The sequence below is a fragment of the Boleophthalmus pectinirostris genome, unplaced genomic scaffold (genome assembly GCF_026225935.1).
Source record: "Boleophthalmus pectinirostris isolate CB_2022bp ecotype Guang Dong unplaced genomic scaffold, ASM2622593v1 HiC_scaffold_14, whole genome shotgun sequence".
In the NCBI taxonomy this organism is placed as follows: Eukaryota; Metazoa; Chordata; class Actinopteri; order Gobiiformes; family Gobiidae; genus Boleophthalmus; species Boleophthalmus pectinirostris.
The window spans coordinates 18,466,039-18,484,011 of NW_026571047.1; the positions used below are offsets into that span (position 1 = coordinate 18,466,039).

The following is a 17,973-nucleotide window of genomic DNA, read 5'->3' on the forward strand; positions in this document are numbered from 1 at the left end:
CTACAGGGATAAAAATACACCTAGCAACAGGCTGGAGACAGAGCTTTTGGAAAGTTGTCTCCTTTTGTGTCGCATAATAAGAACACACTATTTTTATATAAAACTATACAATAATCTGGTGACATTTTTGCAGTTTGTTGCATCGTGCCTGAAATGTTTTGGTATTGTGCAAATGTGAATGAAGTTTAAAAGTATAAAAGTTCTGAAATATCACTTTAAACCATTTTGATGATTTCTTGTGTTTATTCTATGCAGCTTTTTTATTAAATGATTTAGCATTTCCTCATCTTATTCTAGCACCCACCTCTTATACTTTTTAATGCTTAAAAATGTGATTAAACAGTACAAAATGATGTGGGATTATTTGGTTCTATGGGAATTACTGACTGGGGAATCTTGGCATTATACCTCCCTGCTGCTGCTCTCTGACCCACACATCTGCTGTTTCCTGTCTCCAACTTTTCAACAGATCAATGTTAATGTTGATCACTTGTCTTTGCTTTCAGTGCCCACAGATGCCTGCCAACATTCAACAGTGATTTCAGTTTACAAATGTGCTTTAAAACGATCATGTCATCAGAGTATTTAAATAACGTTGAATCTAGGTAAAAATGCTTAGGTTTTCCAAATCCCACAGTCCTGATCCATGGATCGCAGATATCTATTCTGCCATTTCCACACCCATCCCACCCACAGAATCAAGAAAGGGAAACAGGAAGTAATGCATAGAATTTCACTGAACAAGTAAGAGTTGGGAAATCTACCTACCCAGCCAGGCGGACTCTAGCCTGATTCATCAGTTGGTTTCACTTCGTGGAAACCGTCTGACCATTAAGATTCGTTCACTCGACCAATCGCTGCAATTTGATCGTGATGTATGTAATGCGCTGCTAATGGGACTAACTGGGATATTAAGCTTTTCCCAGATCCTGTAGGAAGAAGGACAATAACATCTTTCCCCTTTATAAAATTCACCAAACATTCTCTTTGTTCTGGCTTTAAATCCTCGATCTCAGGAATCGTTGACAACACAGAATGTCTGACTCTTCGCTGATCGGCTGGTGCTCGGACTCGCACTACCAGGGTTTTTACAAACCGTCTAGTGTATTCTGATTCCTGACCTAGTCGCTGGAGAGAAATGAAATTGAGAGGAGGCACTAGGTGCTGGCAGACTGGCTTGGCGGACGTAGGGACAATGCTCAAATGCCTCAAGACAGACTGACTGTAAAAGACAGAAGAAAACAGGGACATTTTGACATAATTATCATATTAAATCAATTCATATTTTGTTCATGTATGTCCTTTTATTGGACATTTTAACTTAATATCTAGATTTTATATGTTATTGTTTTGAGTAAAAGTATAATTTTGCTGTATAATATAATTTAACATATATTGATTGCAAATACTAGTAGTTATTAACATCTGTATTTGAAGGGACAATGCTCATAAAAAATGCTCATAAAGATAGAGATGTTCTGCACTAGATTATAGCTAAACAGCGAGTTTCTATCTGCCCATCTCCCTCACTACCAACCTCATGTATAGTAAATTTCAGCTGGTTGCAAGACCTGCCCTTTTTAGCACAGACACACATTTTTCTCGTCCTTGGGTCCGATTGTTACAGAAGCAGCTTGGTTCTCTGCAAATATAATACTCAACAGGCACATTTTTAAACCTGTGTGATCCAGAATAGGCACTCCACTCCTCATGCAAATTTGAGCTTTGTAAACTGCAGAAAACTCCAGCCTTTATAAGTCAGAGGTATTAAAGTGCACTTCACTGTGAGTCATGTTAGTATTATAGACATCCAGCGAAAGGAGTGGTAGAAATATGAGGGCTCAAGAAATAGAGGAAATGAGGTGAGGTTAATATAGCAGTTATAGGGAATATTAAAACTAGACCAGTGTTAGTGAATATGGAACATTACACGTGATCTGTAATTATGATTATTAATGATTCTATAATACCAGATTAGAGCCCAGATTCTAAAGATTACAATACCATCTCTTTAATAAAGACATAGTGACCTCTTTTGATAGAATATATATGACAGATTACATGGTAGGAAAATATATATATTGGTATTTTAAAGGGCGCATATTACGCTATTTTCTGGTCTGGTTATAGTGTTGTTTTCTTATCAAAAACTGGAGTTATGTTTTGTCTCATTCTCACATGTTTAACACACAAATCTTACATATTTAGTTCTTCTCTCTAACAGAAAACCATTCTGTTCCACTCTGAATACTACTTTCACTATACAGTAAGTAGGCCAAAAAGAAACTGAAAACACTTTAGGCCAAGTTTGAGTTTATGATTTTGGATTTATTAGTAAATTAATATTTTTATGCAAATTTTATAGTCTTGCAAAGCCCTCTATACGTAAGATACAAGTTATCGTATTTCTGGTCCAAAATGAGGAGTTGTAAACATCATCTACCGTAAAACATCATTACGAAAGTGAGTTGTTTGAGCTGAGAGACAAACAGGAAGGCTCTGACTCAGTGTCTTATCCAGACTGTGTAACATGAGCAGTGCGATGCATTCATGGCCTCTCTGTCGTTATAGCGCTGCTCCTGCTGTCTGCCTGATGCATTCACAGTCCACACACTGACGCACATGAGGTTTCAGCCTGTCCATTCAGGAAATATAGACTCTATTTTGGTTCAAACTTAAATATCTTGTTGACAGGAGTGGTGTAAGATAGTCCACATAGTTGCACATGCAGTTATTTTATGCTCCTAAACTTTGCAAGGGTCTCTTTCAGCTCCATAAGTTTTTACATTACTTTTAGGCCTGCACAGTATTTCACATATTTCAAAGCAAGATTGAAATTTGAGTTGACAAAGTACAAAATCACAAAGGCTGCAGGTATTTTGATCATGAAATCTGCAAAGAACAAAGTATTTTGTCTTTTACTGAAAAAGGTTGTACCTGTTTTAGATCAACAGATGTGTTCTGAAAAGTATGGGATTCTCGTAGTACTCAACATAAATACTTTACCTTACCTTATGTGATTTAGATTGGGTTAGACCTGGTTTAGTCCTGGTTTAGTACAGTATGACTTAATTAGATGTGTTCGTCCCATGTTGCTCTTTTTTGAGTCATATACTGTATTTTTAGATTACTTGGTTTATTCCAGAATGATTTAGTTAGATTTGTTTGTCCCATGTTTTTCTTGGTTGAGTTCACATATTTTGGATTAGTGGTTCAGTCCTGGTTCAATCCAGGTTTAGTCCTGGTTTAGTCCTGGTTCAGTCCTAATTTAGTCCTGGTTTAGTCTTGGTTTGGTCTTGAGCGACTTCTTAGTTCTGGTTTAGTTCTGCTTTAGTTCTGGTTTAGTCCTGGTTTAGTCCTGGTTTAGTCCTGGTTCAGTCCTGGTTTAATCCTGGTTCAGTCCCGGTTCAGTCCTGGTTTAGTCTTGGTTTTGTCCAAAATGATTTAGTTAGATTTGTTTGTCCCATGTTGCTCTTGTTTGAGTTCACATATTTTTAGATTTCCAGTTTAGTCCTGCTTCAGTCCTGGTTTAGTTCTGGTTCAGTCTTAGTTCAGTCTTGGTTTAGTCCTGGATCAGTCTTGGTTTAGTCCTGATTTAGTCCTGGTTTAGTTCTTGTTCAGTCCTGGTTTGATCCAGGTTCAGTCTTGGTTTAGTCCTGTTTTAGTTCTTGTTCAGTCCTGGTTTAATCCTGGCTCAGTCCTGGTTTAGTTCAGCATGACTTGGTCAGATTTCTTTGCCTCATGTAGCTCTTGTTTGCGACCACACAGTTTTAGATTTCTGGCGTAGTCCTGTTACTTGAAGTGAAACATTTTGAGGGTGACTGTCTCGGAGCCTGTGATGGAGAAATTCTGTTTACTGGCCTCAGACTTCTCATCCTTGTAATGAATTAATCAGAAACCTTTGATGCGCAGACACCAAATGCTTGTTTACTGAAATGTCCCACCTAAAGGGGAGCACTACATCTGCTGCTACAACCTCATTTATGCCAGAGAGCTGATCCAGTAAAGCCTCATATATGTTGTTAATTAGTTTGTCACATACACGTTTACCTTTAGCTTTTAGACTTTAGAATTGAGTCTTGTTGTTTGCTTTTTTGGCACTGTGAAGATACAATGAGAGAAGAGAACACAAAAATAGACAAATGTATTCCTTTTTCCCATTAACTGATAAAAAAGTATTAATCATACAACCCCATACAAAACCCACATATGCATTTTGATTTTCACTTAGGTCTGACAGAAAACAATTTTGGACAAATGAAATGTGGAAGAGATAACCGGCATCAATGCAATTATAAATTTGTGCCCCAAACAAACTTTCTAAACAAAGAATGTCAAGTGAAATTATTATAAGAAACAATGCAGGCTAGACTGAAAATTCTGCATTGCTTTTTGGAAACGTGTGAAAGCTATAGGAGGAGAGATCAGAGAAAGATCAAGAGAAGATTTAGAAATGCTGTACCTTTTATTAGTTCAGTAGATAATGGACAATTCCAGGGCTTAACATGATTCTAGTGAAGGTGTATGGAGTTTAAAAACACAGTGGAGCGTTTCCTGTATTACCACATGACATCACAAGGTGCTTCAGCTTAAGAGAAGAAATTATAAATAGCCTAAATAAATCCATGTATCATTCGTTCATTCGTTTTTCAAAATAAAACCAAAAATAAGAAAATGAAAAAACAGTTTTTGTTTTGTTTGTTTTTTTCATTATTTGTCTCTCAAAGCAAAATTAAAAAAACGGATAATGATTTGTTTTTTTTTTTTTTCAGTTTTAGATTTTGTGTTTAAATGAATATTGGACAAAAACTCATAACGGGCGTTTCCCATTTCTGTGACTTAAAAACTGCGATGCCGGACTTTAGCACCACATATGGACTGAACCAGGACTAAACCAGGACTGAGTGTCGGGATGAGCCCGGAGGTGCAACCGCGTACCTTGTCGTGTGATCAGAACCAAGACCAGACCGGGACTGAGACCAGGACTGAGACCAGGATCAGACTGGGACTGAGTCTAGGACCAGACAGGTACCAAACAGGGACTGAGACCAGGACTGAAACTGAGACCAGATCAGGACTGAGATCAGTACTGAGACCAGGACTGCGACCGGGTTTAGTCCTGGTTTAGTCCTGGTTTAGTCCTGGTTCAGCCCGTATGCGGTACAAAAGTCTGACATTGTAGTTTAAGTCATGGAAACTGGAAACGTCCATTATCCATTTTTTCCATTAAACACACACAAAATCGAAAACCAAAAAAGCAAATCATTCTCCGTTTTTTCATTTAAGTTTTGGAGAAAATAGTGTAATACCAGCTCTTTAAAATAGTCATTGTTTCGCAAATTCCAGTTTTGTTCCTTGGCGCTTCGATAACAAACTAACCAAAAAATAAAACCCTGATGTAGGTGTATTTTGTGCATTTATTTAGCATGTGAAAGTCAGTCTCTGCTCTGTTTTGCTGAGTTAGACACTGCTAGCATGAGGTTACTTTGATCTTCTATGGGGCTTTTAAGCAGTACTTAAGTATACGCTGACGCAACCTTTTCTGAAGCAGCACATGTCACGCTCGCTGAAAGAGTGCTCTCCCACTGAACTTGTTTTTACCATCACTGTTTCCAACCTGCTTCAAGTCACGTTTTTAATTGTGTTATCTGCAGCTGACGACGCTCGGCCGGTACGCAGGTGGAGCTAAGATAATAGAATACAGGAGATGCATTAGAACGAGAAGGCTCCCACATGTCTGATTTCATGCAGAGGAGCGCGTGGACTGTCCATGTGAGAGCTGACGATGACGACGGTGACACGGAGGAGGAGAAGGTCAATGAGAGAGGGAGGTCAGAGGAAGGGGGGGTATAACATGTGTTTCAGTGGGAAAAAATGCAGGTTAAAGTAGGGCAGGGTAAATCAATGTTAGCAAGAGTGCGGAATCTTTTTCCTTTGGTGTAACAGGGAAATAATAGATGCACTTTCAAAACAAAAGGCTCGCAAGGACATGGTTTGTATAGGCTACAATGAATAGTATTGTTTGTTAAAAGTGCACTGTGTAACTTCTCTGTTTGTTTCCATGGAGATGTTAGATGTTGGATTGGTTTAAATTGCTCACAGTATGACGTGAAACTAACCTGTCGTGCGTTTATTCATCTACAGGTGTTATTTATTGTAAAAAAACACACAAAAAAAACATTAATTCTTACTGTGATTTGGGTTACCTCTCCACAGATCTAACCTGTAATTTGTCTTGCAAGTGTCTGTCTCCAAGGAGGTGTGGCTAATATGTTCCGCAGTATGGCAATAAACTTAGGAATCTTAACAAACAGGTGACAGACTCTCCACTGGACAAGTCACACAGTGCATCTTTAAGTTTTGATCAATATTAGTGTAAAGTAGGGATGTAACGATATCTCTTGATACTATATTCTCACAATATCTATATCACGGCAAAACATAATAATAATAATACAAAATTGTGAGTATGCAACTTTTCTCTCATCATCCAAAAATAAAAAATATATATAATTTTTAAGTGCTTCATAACAGTTATTTCAGCATGTAGATGGGACTGAAATGGAGCAAAGGATCATGGTCTATGTAGTTCTCACTGTTTTTAGCTATTGCTGCACCAAAACAATGAATTTAAGCAAAGAGACTTGAGATTCAATATACTGTGAGACTTTTGATGATACGATAGCACGATATTTCGATTATTGTTACATCCTTAGTATAAAGGAAAGCAAATTAGCTTCTTAAGGGAGTAGAGACACTTAAGGAGCTCAGACATAATCATTTCTCTTTCATTGTTATAGTTATAAATAATATGTTAAGATGCTAAATTTAAGCAGTGGTTATTCCAGTTCAGGGATAAATGCAAATTTTTACTGAGCATCAAACATGATTTTGTTTTGGTTTTGAATTATTTTTACAGCATAGTTTTTCTTGAATATGTGAATGTGTATGAAGGTGTTTTATGTAAAAATACTGTATATATTGACAGTAAAGCGTGAAATGGGAGGTGAGGAGTGGGAGAGACATTCAGTGAAATGTGAAAGCAAGACTGAAAACCCACATCACTGAGGCTGGCACAGAGCGATGCATATGTTCTGTGATTTTTCCCTTTAGCTCTATGTGCTGTTTTTAATAAGACATTTAACATTTTGACACCTTAAAATAAACCACCAACAAAAATAGTATTGAAATGAGAAGGATGTGATGTTCTTTCACTTCTGATGCAATAATTAATGTATGAGCATTTAAGTAATTTATCCTCCATGTACATCTCAGAGTTTAACATTGACTCACAAAAGCTTTATTTACACCAAGATCTTCTCTTGGCATATCATTGGCGTATCACTATCTAAATTGTGGATCAGTGTCTACTGCCTTCATAGTCTCAGCACACTTGCTTTATAAACCTCTTTTGGAAGCAGAGTGAAGGGGCTTGAACACTCAAAGATCATACTATGTTCACTTTCGAAATCATACTATGTTGACTTTTCAATTCCCCCCACTTCCCCGTATTATTGATGGTTAAAAAACTTCTGCTTAAGACGTCCAGTTGGTCTCCAGCCTTTTACTTCCACCCTTTCTTGGACAAGCTGAAAACTTCTACAACAATTAAAGTGCCCATATTGCCCTCTTTTCTGCTCTGCATGTAATAATGTTATTTCATTCACACATCTAAGCAAAATCCTGTTTGTTAAGCGAGAGGTGCAGAAAACAAACAGGTTGAGCTCGCATTTTCTTGTTCGACTGACTTTACAGCAACATCACGTCTTGGTCTCTTTGCAGTGGAAGGTGTTTCTTGGTGAACAGCTGGTGCCTTTTGCTTTGACATTGACTTTTTAAATTCATAACCAAGATCAGAATTTTGCTTTGATGGCGCTCCACATATTAAATGTTCGCTGCAAACTCGGGACGTTTCTTAAGCAGACAAAGGTTATCTTTTTCGTCCTTCCTGTGGATTTATCCTGCCCATCGCCTTCACCTTTCACTAGTTTTCATTTCCGTTGGGAAGGTAAACAGTTTGAATGGAGGTTTGCAGATCTGATTCCCTTTTACAGTTATGTAGTTCGCAAACTTCCGAAGTCCGTTTTCCGCTGTTAGGACATCCAACAACCACACAGTTACTATGTCTGAATCTCATAACAAAAATATGACAATATCAAAACCAGAAACAAAAGTGACATGGTTCAAAAGACTTGAAAAGTTCGGCTTTGACAATAGACGCATCCCACTGGGAAATCAAACATGCCAGTTTGATGCTCACTTTTTCAGAGGATCGTTCCCAGGATGCATTGCTCAATGACCGGAAGTCTGAAATTCAGGATGTATGTATTACTCAAACGTGTGAATGAAACACAGCTCAAGGAATGATTTTGAGGAGGTAACAGCATTATACCATGGTTTAAAACTCACAAGAGTCAGTTTAATGTAAAATAGGACCTACAGGACTGGTTTTATTACCCTATGGTTTTGACATCAGCCCCTGTCTCTCTTTAGTGCAGTCAAGTGCCTAATTCTGCACCAGCTGCCCGTGTGCACAAACTCCAAATCCATGTTGTCGTCTGTGGCTCTGATCCACTGTCCTGGTCCCGCTGTGGATTTGGGGCAGTTTTGGGGGAGGGCTTTCTGGGACTCTTGGCTGAAATCCTGGTGGATCTGCACTTAGTCTGAGACCAGGGGGCACAGGTGGTGAGAGGGATGGAGCAGAAGGGGCAGACTGAAAATGGACAGATAATTCGATTTGGTGAAATGGAAGCTTGTTTGCTGGCTGAAGACAGGATATGAGAGTCAAACTTTTGTAACTTTCATTGTTTTGTCTCAGAATCACAGATATGACGATGGTGAAAATGATGTGTGGAGACAGCTCGCGGTGACTCTCCGATAACAATGACACAAAGCTCGCACACAGTGTACCTGTCTGCAGTTAAAACAACACCAGCCTGCTATTTTCAACAACTCTCTCTCTCTCTTCTCATGCTTTCCTTTTCTTTCTCTCTCTCATTCCAGTCTCTCTCTCTCTCTCTCTGTCTGTCTCTCTCTCTTCTGTTTTCCCTTTCACTCTCTCCAGCAATCTATCTCTCCTCCTCTTATTTTCCCTTTTTCTCTCCCACATTCTCTCTCTGTCTCTCTCCTTCCAGTCTCTCTCCAGTCTCTCGTTCTTCTCTCTCCCTCTTTCTCTTTCTCTTTCCAGTCTCTTGTTCTTCTCTCTCTCTCTCTTTCTCTCTCTCTCTCTCTTCTCTCTCTCTCTCTCTCTCTCTCTCTCTCTCTCTCTCTTCTCTCTCTTCCAGTCTCTCTTTCTCTCTCTCTCCTTCCAATCTCTAGTTCTTCTCGCTCTCTCCTTCCAGTCTCTCTCCAGTCTCTTGTTCTTCTCTCTCTCCCTCTTTCTCTCTTTCTCTTTCCAGTTTCTTGTTCCTCTCTCTCTCTCTCTCTCTCTCTCTCTCTCTCTCTCTCTCTCTCTCTCTCTCTCTCTCTCTCTCTCTCTCTCTCTCTCTCTCCCTCTATCTCCCTCCATTCCACTTTTTCATTCTCTCCCTTTCTCCCCCCTTCTCTCTCTCCTCTTCTTTTTACTCTCATTCTTTCTCTCTCTCCCTCACTTTCTTTATCTCACATCTTCTCCATCTCTTTCTTCCTGTCTCCCTGTCTTTTTTCTTCCTCTCCCTCCCTCTCTATCTTTTGATCTCTTCGTCTCCCTCCAAGCTTCACATTTTTCCTCCTTCTTATTCTCTTCCTTCACTCTTCTCTCCTTCTAGCTCATCTTCTCTCCCTCCCACTCTCAATCTTTAATTTTCATTCTTCTTTTTTCTCTCATTTTTTCCCCTCCCTCTTCTTCTTTTTCTTTCTTCCTCTCTCTCCCTCCCCCACTCCCTCCTCTTCTCCACCTCTTTCTCTCCCTCCCTCTCCGTGTCTGCCGCCATCGCACCATCTCTCAGTTTCTGATTAAACGTTGGTGCCTCCTGTTATCACTTCCTCTCGCCCTTTATGGAGAAGACCTGTTAACCTTTCAATCAGCTGCCAGGAGATTATGACACAGACTTTTAAAGATGCACTGTGGAACTTTTACGTTTTCAGGCATTTGTTTTGTTTTAGATTTTGTTATTGTGCGGCGCCTCTCCCTAGATTTAGCTTGTAATTTGATATCACCTGCTTCATCTCCATCGAGATAGAGACGTTTTTATGCTTTATTATATACTATACATCAGAGTCCTGCACGGGTCCATTTTTGGAGTACCGCACCCGCCCACACCCGTGCAGTTCAGCACCGCACCCGCCTGTTAACCCGCGATTATATCAAAGTTAAACCCGTCCGGACCCGTTAACATTCCACCCGTTACCCGCCCATGCCAATGATAAATCACACATAAATTAAAAGCATTCTAACTGAATAATCCATCAGAATACAAATTGAAAAGTTACACAAAAAGAAATGAAACGTTTACATTCTTTTCTAATATGAATTCACAGCCACGACTCAACTGTCATCACTTCACAGGTGTTATTTACTGAAGAGAATATCGAGTTGCTGGACTTAAACCATAAACTGAACCAGGACTAAGCCAGGACTGACCTTGGACTGATTCCAGCACTGAACCAAGAGGACTAAACCAGGACTGAACTAGGACTAAAACAGGACTAAACCAGAACTGAATCAGGACTGACTGTTGGGATGGGCTCGGAGGTGCGCACGTGTAGACCCGCGGGTGACTGCGGGCGAAAGGATCGGCGTAGAGCTCCACGCCCCACATAGTTAAGCGTAGCCATCGCCTGATCATGCTTTGCGAACACCCTGCTCCATGGGCTCAATGTTCTCTCTCTCTCTCTCTCTTAAATCCAAGATTAGTCCTGGTGTAGTCTCATAGACCATATATATGAGTGGACATAGCTCTTGTCAAATAGGAAGCTCTCCAGGAGGCTCTTCCGGCTCCTTCTGACTCTGACTCCAGTGGACTTACATGAGGATCTTGTGGTCTCCTCTCTGTACCTGCTGCTGTGAGCCTCGTCATTTTGGTCTTTTAAACAGAATTCTATGATAAAAACATACACAAATTGGATTTTTTTTACTTTCTCCCGAATAGTTCCTCCTTGCCATACATTCACGTATACTACATTACGGGAAATTCCAATATTATTCATCACTGTCCAATGCCTGTGGCCAATTCATTGTGATGATTGGAGCTCTTGTTTGAACAATTTAATAAACCCTTGGACTGGAGCCTGTGTTTGGATTTAAGCCTGAATCCGACTTGGACACCGCTGCTATTGATCCGAATGTTGCCAAACTTCATAAAAATGATCTCTAAGCAAAACACATTTTATTATCAACATCCTCCAATTTTATCCATAATAATTACCCAGCTGTAATTTCTGCATCTGTCATTCTAGCACATGTTTAGCAAAGAAACAAGTAGATGTTGGCGTTATTTCCTAATTTCTCAAATTTTGGCCACTATATGCGTGTTGTGTTTTGGAGTGTGACTGATTTAGACGGATGAGGGCTTTGTGGCTTCCTGTAGCTTCAGTCTGTCCATCTAAACCTGCATCTGCTTGTCTGTCTGTTCCTTTTGTGTTGATTGCGTTTATTTTTAAAGGTTTTTTATTACACAAAAGTGATTCTTGTGAGCTTTAAGACGCGTTAAAATGTTGTTATCTCTTCAAAAAACATACCCAGAGTTGTGTTTTGTTTCCTTCACACATGCTTTCAGATATTCAGTGTGTTAAACCTGTGTGAGTGAAACAAAATAAAATAAATAAAAATAACACAGATCTGAAAATAGCTCAGTAAGGGCCTTTAAAATATTTGAGGTTGTTTTGGGTCTTGCTATTGTATTTTTTTCTCTCCCAGACTTGCTGAGATTGTTGAAGAATTTAATTTCCTACAGCGAGCTCAAAATAGTCTTTTTATTAGAGGAATTTGTCTTTTTAATAGCTTTTCCTTCCCCTTTGTTCAGAGCAGATTACACAGGCAGTAAAACTCAAGAGAAATGTGCTTCAATGCTTTTGGGGAGGTTTCTCGGTTTATTGATTATTTTTTTTTATTTCTATTTTTTGGACGAGAGTCAAGGTCCAACTGTAAATGTTTAAAATATTTGTCGCTGCAACATTAGAAGTTATTCTCCTCTAAAATGAATTCAACCTCTGATTTCCTAAATGAAGATGAAACTATCACTAAACATTAGGGATGTAACATTAACCGAAATATTGTGATATCGTATCGTCAAAAGTCTCTCAGTAATATTGTGGACCATCACAGTATATCAAATTACAAGTCTCTTTGCTTAAATTTATTGTTATGGTGCAGCAATAGCTAAAGAAACAGAGGGAACTACATAGACCATGATCCTTTGCGTCATTGCAGTACAGTTTACAAGATGAAAAGAATAATAAGGCATTGCAGGGGAAAAAAGGTTAATTATTTGTAGTTTCTGTAAACGTAAACGTAAAGCCATATTTAATTTAATTTAATATTTATTTCATTTTTTTCTCATTAGTGTTAAAAGAACAAATCATGTCTAAACCAGGACTGAATCAGGACTAAACCAGGACTGAACCAGGAGGACTAAACCAGGACTAAACCAGTATTGAACCAGGAGGACTGAACCAGGACTGAACCAGAAATAAAACAGGACTAAAACAGGACTAAAACAGGACTAAACCAGGACTGAACCAGGACTGAGCCAGGTCTAAAATAGGACTAAACCAGGACTAAAACTGGAGGACTAAACCAGGACTGAACCAGGAGGACTAAATCAGGATTGAACCAGGATTGAACCAGGAGGACTAAACCAGGACTGAACCAGGACTAAAATAGGACTAAACCAGGACTAAAACAGGAGGACTAAACCAGGACTAATATAGGACTAAACCAGGACTGAACCAGGAGGACTAAACCAGGACTGAAACAGGACTAAACCAGTATTGAACCAGGAGGACTGAACCAGGACTCAACCAGGACTCAAGCAGGACTCAACCAGGACTCAAGCAGGACTAAAACAGGGCCAAACCATGTCTCAAAAATCCCTCGAAAAACAGACATTCTGACTATGAGCAGGGTCGCCTTTCCACAGATCTGACCTGTAACTTTGGTCTGGCTTGATTTCCCTGAAGATAGAAAAGTTTAATGTCATAACATCTCCACAGAGAAAAGCAACTGACAGACCCTCCACCAGAAAAGTTACACAATGCAAGTCACTTTTTGTCAATTATTTGGAGTTTGTATAAACATAAAGCCATATTTTTATTATTTTTTCATTTAATTTTTTCTCATTAGTGTTAAAAGAACAAACAGATCTGGTGTTCTAATCACAAAATAGGAAAGACAAATGGGTACACAGAAATTGCGACAGCTTAGAAAAAATACCTGTGCCAAATATCTGCAAGATTTTAATATTGAATTGATGCTGATCTCTGAGATACGGAAGCTGAGAGGTGTCACAACAAATGCAAACGCCGCAATAAATACAAATGCGACAACACAACTAAAAGCCACAACAAACCAAAAAAGCCATAACACGCCAAAAAAAGCCACAACGGAAATGACCGCGGGACTCTATTTTAATGCAAACGCCGCAACAAATACAAACACAAACACCGCAACACATTAAAAAGCCACAACACATTAAAAAGCCACAACAGAACTGACTGCAGGACTCTGTTTTCCGACAGACCGATCAAGCGGCAAGTGAAGAAGAAGAACTACAACATGAAACGAATAATGATAAAACAATAAATTACTTTTACTTTTGTTTCCAACTTCTCCGTTCCTTTACTTTTCATGTTGTCGTTCTTCACTTGCCACTTGATCAGAAAATAGAGTCCTGCGGTCACTTCCGTTGTGGCTTTTTGATGTGTTGTGGCTTTTTAATATGTTGTGGCTTTTTGATGTGTTGTGTCTTTTTTTGGTTTGTTGTGTCTTTTTTTGGTTTGTTGTGTCTTTTTTTGGTTTGTTGTGGCTTTTTTTGATGTGTTGTGGCTTTTTGATGTGTTGTGGCTTTTTTTGGTTTGTTGTGGCTTTTTGATGTGTTGTGGCTTTTTAATGTGTTGTGGCTTTTTAATGTGTTGTGGCTTTTTGATGTGTTGCGGCTTTTTTGATGTGTTGTGGCTTTTTTTTGGTTTGTTGTGGCTTTTTGTTGTGTTGTCGCATTTGTATTTGTTTCGGCGTTTGCGTTTGTTGTGACCCCTCTCGGCTTCCGTACTGAGAAACCCTTTCGAATCCATTGCTATACTGCCCGTCTCGACCCCCAGAGGCAGCTTTAGCACAGTTTCAGTATCAGTGTTTTTGTACCTAACTGTCAGCTTGTACTTCTCTTATAATACTAGCTCAGTAGCCCGGCTGTTATTGTGAATGGAGGTGTGTGTACAAAGGGGGTGACTCATTGGCTTTTCACAGTGGCACAAATGAATGAGAGAAAAATACTCCTTTACAACTTTGTCTCCAAAATAACACCAAGGGACCTGTCTTTCATCCTTCTCTCTCTTCTTTTTATCTTTCACCATTTTTGGCTTCCCTTTTCCTGTCTCTTTCTCCGCATTATATTTTGATCCACGTCCCAGGGGTAAACAAGGCTCCTTCGTCTCCTTGTTATCGACAGCTTTAATCTCAGACGGTGCACTCAGCCGGATGTTCTCGTATGCTAATGACTCGATCAGTATGTGCTGCTCTGATGTGATGGAAGGACTATTGTGCCTGACGAGCTTCCAGTCCCCAACAGTAATTCAGGAATACTGGGAATTTTGTATAGTCTTTGGAAATGTAGTGTGCTCTCGTGCTTAAAGGTGAACTATACTGCCTGGCAAAAAAAAAAAAAATAGCCACCAAAAAAAAAGGTCACACGCTCTAATATTTCGTTGGACCGCCTTTAGCTTTGGTTACGACACGTATTCGCTGTGGCATTGTTTCAATAAGCTTCTGCAATGTCACAAGATTTATTTCCATCCAGTGTTACATTAATTTTTCACCAAGATCTTTCACTGATGATGGTAGAGTCTGACCACTGCCCCAGATTATTTGCTTAGTTAAATCCGGGTGGCGACTTTTTTTTTTTTTTTGGACAGGCAGTGTATGTAACTTTTGTAGCTGTGGGAGGCTTTTTAAAAAAAATTTCTTACCACTTTCTATATTTGATATACTGTATTTTTCGGGCTATAAGTTGCTCCGGAGTATAAGTCGCATCAGCCAAAAATGCTTAATGAAGAAGAAAAAAAATATATAAGTCACACTTTTTGAGGGAAATGTATTTTATAAAATGAGAGACCAGGAACCGACATTTCATCTTGAAAGGCAAGTTCTAGTAATAATAATAGAACAGAGAATAACAGGCAGTTAACGTCACATATGAACAGTTCTTCTGATAACTAGTGCACAAACAACAGAACAGAACAAGTTTACCAAACTCTCTATCTCACTCCAAATCACTATATCCATTGAATTCTTCATTCTCGGTGTCACTTCTGAGCAACTCCCATAGAACTATAATAAATTATTATAGATCCATGGCAACTCCATGACCTCTGGAGGAAAATGGAGCACCGCTTCCTCTTTTGCGTAGCTGTCATCAGACTTGGCATCAGTTCCAGTTAGGACAGGGCTAAACCATGTCTAAATCAGGACTGAACCAGAAGTAATCATGGACTTGAGAGCGAGAGAACTCCAAGCCTGCGGAGCAGGGTGTCCGCAATGCACGTTCGGGCGACGGCTGCACTTACTCGTGTTCTGTGCTGGTCCTTTTTCCTGCGCTCACCCTGCAGTCAGTCCTGGTTCAGTTCTGGTTCAGTCCTGGTTTAGTCCTTGTTCCGTCCTGGTCCCTCATGTCTCGGGTCACTATAGGACAGTCCTACAGATATCATGAGCCTATGCAGGTTGTTTTCACCATTGCCAATAGCTCTAGTTTGACATTTAAGTTATAGGATTTTTTATATTTGTTGTTTTTTATATGTCACATTAAAGAGAAGTGGGTGGACGCCGTATCCTTGCGTACCACACTAACTGTGAAACATTCCAAGCAAAGCAAAACCATCTCAGTGGAGACAAGCAGGTGGCGGACCATTAGCCTCCACATCAAAAAAAACAACTGTGTTTGCATTCATATAAAATAATGGCACGTCATTTTTTAGCTGCTCTATACAAATATTACCTGCTGCTGAAGCATATTATAATTGCCTTTCATGTTTTATAGTTTTAGTCGAACTGAAAACATCCAAATCTAAAATGGTTTGAGTCAAGAGCCAAAGGGCCTCATTAGCAGCTCTGTCACTGCTCTTCTGTGTGATCTAATATGCTGCGTGTACAGTGGGGCTTATTACCAAACTCCCATTTTTAAGGGCTTCTACAACCACTTGAATCATTTTGGTCCATATTTTCCCTTTCATCCTTTCCTTTAAGACTAGACCTGAAGGTGTTTGTGGTATATGTAACTTTTAATCTATGCTTTTTTATGTTTTCAAGAAAAGAATACTGAGTCTGTACATTTGAAAAGACTTTTATTTAGTTATTTCCTGATCTTACTGAACTCAAACATGTGTGAATAAAACAAAACACAACTCCAGGTATGTTTTGGAGGAGGTAACAAGATTATAACATGACTTAAAGCTCACAAGAGTCAGTTTTGTGTAATATTGGTCGCATTAACTCAGTGATTTTTTTTTTTTTTCCACAGCTCGCACCAACTGACAAGAATTTGGAGTTTGACAGAGATTTCCGCATCAGACATTATGCTGGTGATGTCGTGTAAGTAATATATGAATACTTTTACCAACATAGTACAATTCGTCATATTTCGATTATAAATTTCCTCTCGATGTGTTACAGTGGAGGAAGGAGTCAAAATGTTTTTATAGACATTGTTAAAAGTAAAGTTGATTTGAGTAGTTTTGGGGTTATTGTATTAGATTTTAAACCTGAAATTACTACTAATAGTACTTTTTATGTGTAGTTCTTACTTTGAACAATTTGGCAGCAGTACTGTACTTGTAACTGAGTAGATTATTAGCCATGTAACTGTATTTACTGTATTTATCCGGACTGTAAGTCGCTCCGGAGTATAACTTGCACCTGCCAAAAAATTTGTAATGAAGAAGAAAAAACATATATAAGTCGCACTTTTTGGGGGAAATGCATGAACCGACATTTCATCTTGAAAGGCAAGTTATAGTAATAACAATAGAATAGAGAACAACAGGCTGAATAGGCGTGAATATGTTATCGTACCATATTAACAGTTATTCAAATAATTATAACATAAACAACAGAATATAAGTTTACCAAACTCTCTATCTCACTCCAAATCACTAAATCCATTGAATTCTTCATTCTCTGTGTCACTTCTGAACAACTCCTCGACCTCCGGAGGTAAACAGAGCACCGCTTCCTCTTCTGTGTAGCTGTCTTCAGACTCAGCATCAGTTCCAGTTAGAATTATTCCGGCCTTTCTGAATCCTGACAGGATGGTTTCGGTTGTCACAGAAGTTTAGGCTTTGTCGATCCATCCAGTGACTTCCAGGAAAGTTGTATGGCGCATCCTTCTGGTTCCTGTGAAGCTGTGTTCTCCATCCCCACTTTCCGCCAGTACCTCAAGTTTCTCGCTCACTCCAAACTTTCTTTCTGCTGCTCGATTACCATTTTGACTGCATATTTCACTACTTGCAGCAGGACAGAGGCTCTTTCTGCAGGAGACATGTGTAGTAGAGTGCAAAGTGACAGTGGTACAGGAGTAATGGGAGCAGCAGATACTGACACACAAGCCTAGAGCCTCCCGCGACTGTCAGCGTGAATATTTAAATATATAAGTCACACTGGAGTATAAGTCGCAGGAAACACCCAAACCATGAAAAAAAAGTACCACTTTACAGTACTTGAGTTAAAATGTTCAGCACTCTTTCTACCACTAGTTTATGGCATCTTGAAATAAACAAAATGTGCATTTATAACTACCTTTAGAGGACAAAAAAAACATGAACTCATGTCAAAATGTCCCTCAGCAGCCA

General features: G+C 39.2%; 1 protein-coding gene across 1 annotated transcript in view; it reads left to right on the forward strand.

Annotated features, from left to right (window-relative positions):
• The window catches only part of myo1d (myosin 1D), a 157,488-nt gene that overhangs the window by 40,898 nt on the left and 98,617 nt on the right, over window positions 1-17,973 (forward strand). Inside the window, exon 12 of the mRNA XM_020918134.2 lies at window positions 16,647-16,717. Coding sequence (XP_020773793.2) covers window positions 16,647-16,717 — 71 coding nt within the window. The remainder of the gene's footprint in view (window positions 1-16,646; window positions 16,718-17,973) is intronic.